Source organism: Lepidochelys olivacea, assembly GCF_965140295.1.
Source record: "Lepidochelys olivacea isolate rLepOli2 genome assembly, chromosome: 1".
Taxonomy (NCBI): domain Eukaryota; kingdom Metazoa; phylum Chordata; order Testudines; family Cheloniidae; genus Lepidochelys; species Lepidochelys olivacea.
This window is the reverse complement of record NC_140411.1, coordinates 152,570,361-152,583,173: the sequence shown is the minus strand read 5'-3', so window position 1 is coordinate 152,583,173 and position 12,813 is coordinate 152,570,361. Positions and strand designations below refer to the sequence as shown.

Genomic DNA, 12,813 nt, shown 5'->3' with positions numbered 1-12,813 from the left:
GAGATGATGCTGGGTTGAGCAGGGCGGTATTGCGTCCCGGAAACTCATAAACTCATACCCACCTCCAACAGATATAGCTTGGAGTCACCTACTGTGGAATACACAAGCAATCACTCGAAGAAGAAAGGACAGTTACCTGTTCCGTAACTGGCATTCTTCAAGATGTGTTGCTCAGGTGTATTCCACATCCCGCCCTCCTTCCCCTCTGTCGGAGTTGTCCGGCAAAAAGGAACTGAGGTTGGGGGGAGTGTGCAGCTCTCCTTATAGCGCGATATAGAAGCGCCACTCCAGAGGTCGCAGTGGTGCTCCCCCCGTACGGGTACTGCTAAGGGAAAAACTTCCAGTACCGGTGCACCTGGCAAGCACGCACACCTACTGTGGAATACACCTGAGCAACACATCTCGAAGAATGCCAGTTATGGAACAGTTAACTGTCCTTTATTTTGAATAAAATGATTTTTAAAAAATTGACAGTTTCTTTTTAGACAGACATTCAAGTATTTCCCTTTTGCTATAAAGATATTTCTTAAACACAATCATACACATGCCTTTATAGTTCTTCATTTTGAAGCTCTTAGCAATAAAATAGTAAATACATTTAGAAATTTGTTTAAACCAGTAAAAACTATTAATCTGAGCTTTAAAATATTTTATTGCAAATTTAATTTGCATCTTCCTGATGCAAGGCACTTGAATGATTTAAACTGTTGGTGTAATACTACCATCTGTAGAACATTTAAATTCATTTTATGTGTGTTCAACTCCAGCAGCCATTTTCTGTAAATGTAAAGGAATGCATTAAATTGTAGGCGAGTGCAATGTAGGGCTAAGCAGCTGAGAGTGGGATGTAAAATATTTCATGCTAAAATTTTACTATCTTTTCATTTTCTCAGATATTTTGTTCTGTTTTTGTCTTATTTCATATTAAGGTAGGATTCCAATTTTTGTACTTCAAGCTGTGGGCCATATTCGGTTCTGAGTAGGCTGACTAGACAGCAACTGTGGAAAAAATGGGACAGGGGTAATAGGTGCTTATATAAGAAAAAGTCCCAAAAACAGAACTGTCACTATAAAAATGGGATATCTGGTCACCCTAGTTCTGAGAATCACATTGTCTTATGCACAAAAAAGAGAATGTGCTGCACGTTGACAGCCTTTGGTTGGAGAATGGCAGAAAATAGGAATGCACGTTAACATGTTTTTCGTGAGTGAGTGCAGTGCTAGAAAAAGGAACATGGTTTGGAGAAAGTGTGTGCGGTACATGTGAAAACCAGCAAAGGGTGGGCCTCCTTCAGTAAAATACTCCATCCCTACCTGGATGAAATATTTCATCTCTGATGTGGAATAAAGCTTGGGTATAAAGTACATAGGGCCAAACTTACTATACGCTCATTTGTGGCTTAACCATGACCCCTGAAATAAGACAAAGTGCATTGTTGCAGTGCTCCAAAAGTAGCCCAAGAGGGAAACATAACAGTTCTGTGGAATCTGCTTCCTCTCCCGGACTTCTAGACATGTTGTAGGTATCCAATAAAGGGGTGTAAATGTGTATCTATCCAGGCCACAGTTTTGTCTCCATCTTGTTTTTGATACCATTATGTATTATTTAGTTTTGGTAGTTCCCATGATATGCTATGTGCTTTCTGGACATTTGAGAAAGGATGCTTTTTGCCCAAAGAGTTCACAGTTGAAAAACAGACAAGAAAATAGGGGTTAAAAAAGAGAGATAGCAAAATGGGGTTGGACTTTTAGTTTTTTACCATGTAAAGCATTATGATGGGATTTAAAAATGAAGAGGGGGGAGCCTTTCAGAAAACTTGCCAGTGACCTTGAGAGGTCACTTGGGGCTGCACTAGCTCTCTCTGCAATGATAGGATGCTGGCTAGCTTTATGATGTAAGCCGGGGCTTTGGTAGTCTGCATGGCATATTGGTGGGGAGGGTTGGCTGGAGAGCTTGATAAACACCTGATTACCAGTTGGAACAAGAAGTGACTTATGATTGGGCGATTGGCTGCTGCTGCCTCTTGGTGCATTTACTTTATGTTAATTTGTTATCAAATTAAATATGGCCTATGTGCTATTAAATTCAATTAATGTAGGAGCATCTTCCTTACATCATCTTTGACAAACTTCTTTGACAGTGAAAGTCCTATAATTCATTCATTTTGTGTTCCTAGGACACCATTGGCATTGAAATTCCCGTCACTAATCCTACACATGAAACTCTACGGTTAGATGTCTTGTTAATGGGTGCTGCACTTAGTGGAGAAACAATTCTTGTTCTTCAGCCAAAAGAAACTCTTTCATATGAAGTAAAGTATTCCCCAGCTGGTACTGGCACTTCAGAAGGAAGGTAAGATTCAGAGTGTAAACACGTTGTATGTGCTTTATGATATTAAGTAAAAATATTGTCTCCAGACCCTACGATAACTCCTTGACCCAAGAATGTTACTTAGAAATATATTGTGTTCTCTGTATTACTTTTTTAACATTAGCTATATCAACACAAACCTGCCACTTTTTTTGAATAAATCTGATGGCTGATAGGCAGATGACAATTCTTTGATGGATCTCACTTGAGCTGTGTGTACATTTTCTTAGATTTTCTGATATTAAAGTAATATCTATTCCAAATTATGGACTTCAAATTAATTGTTAATTTTGTCACTTGCCATAAAGGGAGTGACCTGGAGCCATCTTTCTGCAGAAAGGGAACTGAACTAAAATGACTTCACTAAAAACAGGTGAAGAACCCTTTATCAGTCTGCATGGAAATCTATTTAGCTTGAGAATTCCCCATTAATTAGAAATGATCTTCTTAATGAATATGGAGAAGATTTAAATTAAAGATGTTTCACCACATTGGAAACTCAGTCTGTGCAGTATGATAATTACCAGTGATGAGACTGATGACCTTTTGGTCTTGGTTTCAGAGTTGCTGCCACTGATCATAGTTCTCAGCTGAACTAGTAACGGCAGGCTGCTGAACACTGCAGAATTGTAAGAGTTTTTCTGAGGGCATTGTTAATTAAACATTAGTTGGCTGAAGTTCACCAAAATAAGCAGTCCCGAAAGCAATTGTTCAAATTGTTCTTATTGATTTTTCTCAAGAAAAAGAATACTGCCAAGTATTATTGCACTACAGCTTTCAGAGGCTATAGTTTTATAGAAATGACCACTGTTAACATTCTAGTAAAATTTTCAGAGACAAGATACAGAACTGATCATTTCTGAAAGCTGAGAATGAAAATATATTTTATTTTGCTGTGTCAGAATACTCTGGTGGAGTATTTTTTTCAAGTTCATAATTTTCAGATAACAAGATATGTGCTTTTAACTTGATAGATCTATGGGGCAGTTCTCGGTTTCAGCTGATCTGAAGCATGCAGGTCAAGGGGGCATGTGCAAAGGTGGTGTAAATTTTGCACTACCCTGATCCTGTTATAGTTCTGTGCAAAGCTGGTCTCCCTGTGTCATGCTAGAGCAACCTGAGGTCTGCTCGAAATTAAATCATGGACAAACAATTCTGAGGGTCTGAAAATGCAGTCAAGAATTGGCATGGCAAGTGCAGCCAGGCTACTACCTCTTTACCGTGTTTATGCCAGCAACTGGGAGGAAGAGTGCTGAAAAATCCCTTATGGTTGCTCTGCTATCATCTTTACACTTGAGCGATCTTCCCTGGGTAGCATAATGCTGACTTCAAAGCCAGTTTATGCTAGGGGTGCAGTGTAAAGTGGTCACAGTGAATAGTTTTCAGAACTCATGTCTCTTGGTTTAAAACAGGAGCTGATCCGTCATGCAGCTCAGGTTTGCACATTGTATTTTTAGATGCTAGAATGGTTTAACGTGTTCACTGTAATTTTATTTCACTTATTTTTGTGATTCTCCTGGCCACAAAATGAGAGAGCGAGAAAAACAAAACTGTAACAAGAATGGAATGTGTTAAAATGCCTGCCACAAAAATACACTACTCTGAGTAATCACATAGCAACAGAAAACTTTCAATCCTGACAAGATTTGATTGTAGAATAATGAATATGCTATTGAAACATATCCTTTTGTCATGTTCTTATATATATTTCAGTTTTGATCTCTTAGGTTTTTAAAAGTATTTTCCTTTTAGAATGGACTAATGATGTCTCCCTATTTTATTTTTAGATAATGTAGCAGGTCTCCAAACGTCAAGTAGCAAACTGCTGTGATATTTGAATTAAATTAAAATTTGCTCCTATAAGTTAAAGTTGGAGATGTATTCTAGTTTTTCTGCTTTTAATATAAAAACTGCCATTTTCAACTGAAAAGTTAAGAAAGATGAAGCCTGTTGATTGCCCATGGATCTCCATAAAGATCACTGTTCATTTGTGATGGGTGTATGCAGATATTCTGTGGAGCCGTATAGAACTCTTAGTAGAAAATTCTACAAGCTAACAAAGGGGTCATTGTGTTGAACTCCATTATTTTTTTATGAAATTCTAATTTGTGCTTTTATCTATCTGGACGTTATACAAAAAGACATCCCAGACAGAACTTTGTTTATATCTCTGTCTTCAGTGTCATATTCCTGTCGGAGATGGTTGGGGAGTTTTGGTATGCACTGAAGCTGACTTCAGAGAAACCATTGCCCACTACATTACCTGAAATAGAATGTGAGCTTGGAAAGTAAGTACAGCATCATACTTCAATTTAATTTGTTCCTTGGTATGAATATCTAATATAAAACATACAAACAAGTACGCATTCTGGAACTATAGCAGATTACATCTAGATGTACCATATTATTATTTGTGTTACCATAGCACCTAGCTTCCCTAGTAATAAGGGTCAAGCTTGTACAGTCAGGATCCTCACAGATTGTGTCTTTAATATATTATGATACGTATTGAATTCTGCTTGTGGAAGGGTAATTTAATTGGAATTAAACTAATTATACGACTCTCTATAAATTTCTCTTAAACAGCTGCAGAATTTAGTAGCAAATTATCCATATGGTAGCCTTTTTCTTACTTAATTTGAATTTAGTAATTTTGAATTAAATTACTTTGTGTTCAGCTCCTGTTGCTGCAGTTTCAAGCTCAAGAGAGTGAATATCACCTCTGGTGAATTTTCTCAATTTTGCAGACTCCAGGAACACACAAAGACCAAGGATAGTGACCGCAGACACAACCACAAGTAAAAAGTCTTATCTGTACTACAAGTTTTATTGAAGTAACAAGTAAAGTTAAAATTACCCATGCATATATAAATCATACAAAAACCCATGCAATGCCTAAGATTAGTCATATTCGCATCCTCAAAGAGATTCTAGGGTCTGATGGATATCTCAACAGATGATCGATAGAGGGACGGTTCCCCCTCGGGTTTCCCTTGGGGTCTTCCCACTTTTGCCCAACCAGGGTACTTCTTTTACATTGTTATTCTGACCATACCACACACCTTATGCATATGCATGAGTGTTTCAACTCTTCTCCTTATGTGTACTTCCACATCCCATAAATATTGCCCTATTTTTCATAGCTTGTTTCTTAGTTCCCTTTATCCTCATTAGCATCTACTCACAACATGCATCCATGGTAACCTGCGGTCAAAGCAGGGCATTCCATAATGTTACAGTTAGGTGTCTTGTGGTCTTGCACATTACTTTGTGGTATGCTGCAGTCTTTTCTTCCCACAAAATCATCTTTTACAGTAATCTTGCAGCCTTACTGTCATAGGGTTATTTCTAGGTCACCCTCTCATGTCAAGCATTATTAAGCTACAGCCTAGTATGGTTAAGTTAAAATCTTTGAAGCCTCAGCCTGTAGGCCTTGCATTCCAGCCATGCTTTACTTACAAACCTAATACACACATCACTCCTAAACACCTGTCAATCTTATACTCCTATAATCCTACAATTTAAATCTATTTAGCATACATTGACCTAGCGTACGACCTAGCATATGAGCTGACCATAACACTGAATAATGCAATGATAAATGGATAATAAAATGAACTAATTGGCTACAATACTATAGAATTCTGCAGGTTGTCTTAAACACTCTATATGAAAAGGTACCATTCTCTATTAAGTTGTATAGGACTTTCCTTTCCTAATCATGGACCTTCCCCAGTGGCCTATTTTATAAATTGTGAACACTGCTTACCACCTTCTCACCCTCCAGAGATGTGAAGTACTGAAGTTTCTTTCCTGCAGACCTTACAGGTGTACATGAACTCTGCTTCTGTTCAGGAGGTGCATCTCCAGAGGCTGTATGTAGTAGTGATCCTCTTGTCTTTTTCCTCCTATAAAATTTCACCTTACATTCCCACAACATAATTTGACTCTCAAAACATACTTGCAGCTTTTAGGGTCAGGTTTTCAAAAGCTTTCAGCATCCACAACTGGGGCCAAGTTTTCAAAAGTGCTCAGCAACTAGAAGCTCTCCAACAATGGGAGCTGCTAGATGTTGTACACTTTTTTGAAAACCTGGACTCATGTTTTGGTGTTATCTTTAGCTATGTCAGCTATGTGATCAGTGGCACTGAGACACTTCTTTTTTTACGGTGGGGGTGGTGAAAGCCAGTATTCCCCAATTACCTCGTGCTCCCCCTGCCCCCGAGTTGAGGCCAGGAGTGGGGCTGTGGCTCCGGGAGGGGTGGAGAGCATGGACAGGAGTAAGGGGGGACTGGCTTAGACCATAGCTGGGGTAGGTGCGGAGCCCTGGGCGCGGGGCTGGCTGCAGCCAGGACCCTGGGTGCTGGGACCAGGACTGGATCCCTGAGCGTGGGGCCAGTGGCAGCTGGGACTCCAGGTGTGGGGCTTGGATCAGAGCCCTGGGTGTGGGTCATGCAGCCGATACTCAGTAGCGGGGCCAGGAGCAGAGGCCCTGGCCTGGCACCTGCGGCCAGTAGCCAGGCTGGAGCCAGTAGCAGAGCTGGGTGGTGCTCCCCCCGGGGGCTGACCCAAACCTCAGCCACGCCCCCCGAAACGTTCCTCAGCAATCCCTTGGAGGGGGGCATGCCGCACAGATTGGGGACCTCTGCTATAAAGCAAGTATATGCTTCTGGCAGCACCAGGCAACTTCTCACAGTGAAACCTGGGGGTGCTGCAGCGCCCCCGCACTCCTAGTTTCCACACCTGTGTATATGATTAGTGATGTGTGTGTGTTGAAAGAGTTTATAATAACTTAAGGATAAAGTGACATTTTGTCTGTCTAAATTATTGGTAAATGGATAGATGAACTGAAAGGAAATATGTGTAAAATACCATAGCTGCTCCTTTCCGTATCTTTTAATACATAAATGTTTTTAATGTTTTTGCATAATGTTTAAAACAGTAGCTTTAAAAACCTTTCAGGTAACAAACTGTGTATGACCTGTGACAGGTGGGATTAATATGACTGAGAATAGCCTTTGCAGTTGTGCTTTGACAGGATAAAATTGCAAATGCTGTGTATCCTTGGGTTTCAGATCTAAAGCTTACCACCAGTTGTGATCAAATATAAATCTTCTCTCTTGGTATAGACTTGCACGATTAGGTATATGATAAGGAGTTTATGCTCTTTCACATGAAGCATCTGGCATTGACAACTGTTTCACACAAACCTACATGGACAATTGGTCTGCTCCACTATGGCAATTCCTACTTTAGTATGCATAATGAAAGTATGCATTGGAGAGGATTAGCGCTGTTAAATACAACACTTGCCCGTCAGAAATATTATTTGACATTCATTGACTTTTAAGATTCTACTTTCAAACGAAATTTTGTGTTACTTCACAAGTAAGTGTATGTGATTCTAGTTCCTTCACACTGATAGATGAATACATCTGCATAGGACACCCATGCATCATAGAAGAAAAACGTAAGAGGAATGGTGAAGGAGCAGATTTTTTTTTTAAATAAAGTAAAAGCAAACAAATAAACAGTAGTAGACATTATATGTGAGAGAAACTCTTACAAAATGGATTAAAATAGCTTGCAGTACACTTCTTAACCCTCTTTCCTTGCTTTAACCTTTTTCTCTTTTTCATACTCATGGCTTCATGCTGACCCCTACTTTCTGTCCAGCAAAGGCCCTCCTCAGTTCTCTCCTCAAATTTACTTATTCCAGAAATCCTGTCCTATCTTCTCTTCATGAATATCTGTCCATACTCTCCACTTCCTAAACTGCTATCCCGTGTTTTGTCCCATACCCTGCAAAGCTATATTCATGGGAATAGCCACTTTAACCGTAATAGAATTCCTTATATTAGTAAGGAGCCAGATGAGTAGCTTAAACGCTTAGCTGAATCAAGGCCTTTAAATTAGGCAGCATATCTGTTTGTAAAGTTCCATGTAAATTTAATAATAAAAGAACATATTTAGTTTTTTATGGATCTGCATATGATAAATGATCTTCAACAGTAATTAAATTTTAAAAAAGTTTATTTGTCATTGCCACTTTTTGGAGAAAGTGTTAAACCACATCCTCAGAGTTTGGGTGACATTTTGTACAACCTTGTATTAATCTTTGAGATAATTTAGGGCCTTACGAACAAAATGAGCAACTTGAACATGATTTATGCATACATAAATGGGGGGAGGGATAGCTCACTGGTTTGAGCATTGGCCTGCTAAACCTAGGGTTGTGAGCTCAATCCTTGAGGGGGCCATTTAGGGATCTGGGGCAAAAATTGAGGATTGGTCCTGCTTTGAGCAGGGGGTTGGACAAGATGATCTCCTGAGGTCCCTTCCAACCCTGATATTCTATATACATGCAGTTAATACAATTTAATATGCCTAACATTCACTTTAAGGGAATATTAATGTTATAACTTGTTTTAATATGATATTCTTAAAAGTAGCAAAAACTCTGTGACAGAGGAGCAGAACATGGAGATGCTTTAAAAGGAAATACTTAAATAAAGAAGGACGTTCAAATAAACTCTAAACAGTTCTAACAATTACTGTGAGATGTATTAACTACAGTTCACAAATGGTGCATTAAAATTAGGGCTGTCAACTGCAGTTAACTCAAGCAATTAATGCAAAGCAAATTAATTAGATTAAAGTGATTAATTACAGATTTAATCACACTGTTAAACAGTAATAGAATACCAATTTAAATTTCTTATAAATATTTTGGGAAGTTTTTCTACATTTTCAAATATATTGATTTCAATGACAACACATAATACAAAGTGTACAGTGCCCACTTTATATTATTTTTATTACAAATATTTGCACTATAAAAAGATAAAAAAATAATATTTTTCAATTTACCTCATACAAGTACTGTAGTGCAGCGGTTCTCAAACTATGGGTTGGGACCCCATTTTAATGGGGTCGCCAAGACTGGCATTAGACTTGCTGGGGCCCAGGGTCCAAGACCAAGCCCCACTGCCTGGGGTAGAAGTCCAAGGGCTTTGGCCCTGGGCGACAGGGCTCAGGCTTCAGTTTCAGCTGTGAGCAGCGGGGCTCAAGTTCCGCCCTGGGCAGTGGGGTTCAGGTTACAGGCCCCCTACCTGGAGCTGAACCCTCAGGGCCCCCCTGCCTGGTGCATGGAGGCTTGGGCTTCAGCTTCTGCCCCCCCACACAGGGCAGCGGGGCTTGGATGGGCTCTCCCCTTCTGGGGTCATCTAGTAATTTTTGTTGTCAGAAGGGGATCACAGTGCAATGAAGTTTGAGAACCCCTGCTGTAGTGCAATCTCTTTAGAGAGAGAGCAACTTACAACTGTGGATTTTTTTTTCTCATAACTGCACTCAAAAACAAAGCACTCTAAAATTTTAGAGCCCACAAGTCCATTCAGTCCTAGTTCTTGTTCAGCCAATTGCTAAGACAAATAAGTTTGTTTACCTTAACAGGAGAAAATGCTGCCTGCTTCTTATTTACAGTGTCACCTGAAAGTGAGAATAGGCATTTGCATAGCACTGTTGTAGGTATATACGTGCCAGATATGCAAAGTATTCGTATGCCCCTTCATGCTTCAACTTGTAGATTTTTATCTTTTTTACAGTGCAAATATTTGTAATAAAAATAATATAAAGTGAGCACTGTACACTTGGTATTCTGTGCTATAATTGAAATCAAGCTATTTGAAAATGTAGAAAAACATCCAAAATATTTACAATAAATTTAAATTGTTTTTCTATTATTATTTAACAGTGCAAATAAAACTGCGATTAATCATGACTATATTTTTAAGTCCCCTGATTAATTGTGATTACTTTTTAAAATAATTTGGCAGGCCTAATTAAAATGCATAATTTTTCTCATTGATCTACTAGGAAGGAATTCTTTTTTATGCAGGAAAAAAGATACTATAATATTTTAAAAGATCCAGCATGCATAATAAATTATTTTATAATGGCTATAGAAGAAAAATGATATAAATTTAAAATAATATTGGTCATTAAAAATAGATCAAAAGCTAAAGCAATTAACTGTTAAAATTTAATTATCTCCATTAGTTAAATGGACATAATATTTTTTTTATTTTAAATAGCAATTATAAAATGCCTTTTTACATTGAGCCCCTTTACAACTGCATACACACACATCTTGAAGCTATATATAAAACTGTCAGAGCACTTGTGCAAGTTACAGCCATTAATGTGAAACAATATTCCAGACACTCTTCATTTAATGAACTATTGTATTGTTTAAATGTAAATGAAAATCATGCATATTTTGTTTTGCCACTGAAATTTGAAGTAGTTTTATTTATAAAGTAAAATACATTCTAATAAATGTTGTTGAAATATTTCAAATAGCAGTTGCCCTTATATTTTAAACTCAACATTATGAAGTTGTAAATGAAGCTGATTTATTATGAATTGATGTACCATGCTATTTTAAATATACACCTGCTTTGTAATATTTGCAAAGGGTATTTTGGTACACTGTACTGTATAATAGGAGTGCTCCCTTTGTCTGTCCCCCAAATAGTTTCTTTGTTACAAAAAGCAAAAAGCAGAGATCAGTGTTGCATCCTTTTTGAAATTCTGCGGCTAGTTTGGAAAATAACACTTTTTTTTTCTTTCGTAAAACTATTGGTTGTTTGTGTTTTTTGTTTTGTTTTCTTCTTCAAATTGGCTTCTTTGGAATGTTTTTAGTTGTCTCTCATAAAATTTTGTTCCCCTTCTGAGTCTGTTCCTTATCAATATAATTAAATTGTATGATATATCTCCATTTTCATTTTGAGGAAATCAAAGAATGTGGGTCTTCTGTCTCATGGTAACACTACTCTACTGAAAAGCAGTAGTCTGAGGGAATATCTAAGTCTCTCATGTATTCTTGATTATCCCTGAGACTGAGAAATCCACTAGTAGAGTTCTTGGTAAGTGTTAGGCATGAGAGAATTGCTTCTCGACTGTTGGGGGTTTAGGCCCTAACAATGTAACCTGCTGTACCCAGGTAGAGTGCTAGACCTGTGTGGAAACCCACCGAAATCAACATATTATTAACATACAGGGGGGGGGGCATCTACAGCACTGAGAAAGATGCAGGATTGGGACCTCAGGTCACAATCCTAAAATTTGATTGAAATGTCTTTCCTTTTATGAACTATTGCTTTTTACAAAAAAGTTGTGTAGTTTGGATGTGGTTAACTTGCTCTACCAAGGGAAAAATATATGGAGCAATCAGGCAGTTGACCTGTCATAGCTTTGGATAGATACCTGAATGAATGCAAAACCGAAGTGTGCATCACATTTTTCACTTTTCCTTAATTACCATTTCCACTGATCCACCTTGAATCTATTTTATATGTCCCTTGTTGTTATAACCAGCATGTGATTTATGGTCAACATCCCCATAAATGGGGATTATTGTATTATAGTAGTATGGGCAAAATAAAAGGAATTTTAGAATAGCTAGTGATCTCTTCCTTTGAAAATAACATATCCTACAGAACACATCCTATCTCCATGTATTTGCTTATAAGAGGATAAGAAAAAAATGCAGATTGCAAGGTATAGTGCTGGCTGATTTAAAGCACACATCTTCCATAACCCCTGTAATGCAAGTTTTGCTCTGACTGTCACTGTACTCATTAAAATCCATACTCTACATTTTAAATATAATTAGTCATTATATTGTAATGAGCAATGTCACTGTTGTGTAAAGTGAAATGGTTTCATAGATTGATAGATATTAAGGTCAGAAGGGACCATTATGATCATCTAGTCTGACCTCCTGCATAATGCAGGCTACAGAATCTCACCCACCCACTCCTGCAATAAACCTCTAGCTATGTCTGAGCTATTGAAGTCCTTAAATCATGTTTAAAGACTTCAAGGTGCAGCGATACCTCCAGCCAGTGACCCATACCCTGTGCTACAGAGGAAGGCAAAAAAACCCCAGGGCCTTTTCCAATCTGCTTTGGAGGAAAATTTCTTCCTGACCCCAAATATGGCGATCAGCTGAACCCTGAGCATGTAGGCAAGATTCACCAGCCAGATACCCAGGAAAGAATTCTCTGTAGTAACTCATATCTCACCCCATCTAACATCCCATCAGAGGCCATTGGGCCTATTTACCATGAATAGTTAAAATGGTCTTTCAGTTCATGTGGGAGCAGTGAGGGGAGTGAATAGGTGGGAGTGGGAGAACCTGCTTTTAAATGGGCAGACATAGTACAGAAGTCTTGTTCGAATGTTGAAAGATACGAAGTGATCAAGAAGAATTACTGCTTAGTGGCAGTAAATCTAAAGCTATTGGAGATATCATTTAATTACTAGCTTATTTTGACCATTACTGAGAGGAAAAGGAAATGTAGGTATCCTCATTTATCATCTGATTATCATTAATTTCTATGCAGTTATTTTCTCTGAGGGCAGACACTGCAGTCTAG

The 12,813-nt window shown here is 38.3% G+C and overlaps 1 protein-coding gene across 1 annotated transcript in view; it reads left to right on the top strand.

Annotated features, from left to right (window-relative positions):
* Positions 1-12,813, top strand: part of CFAP47 (cilia and flagella associated protein 47) — a 649,074-nt gene that overhangs the window by 481,188 nt on the left and 155,073 nt on the right. Inside the window, exons 52-53 of the mRNA XM_084621504.1 lie at positions 2,178-2,353; positions 4,552-4,659. Coding sequence (XP_084477630.1) covers positions 2,178-2,353; positions 4,552-4,659 — 284 coding nt within the window. The remainder of the gene's footprint in view (positions 1-2,177; positions 2,354-4,551; positions 4,660-12,813) is intronic.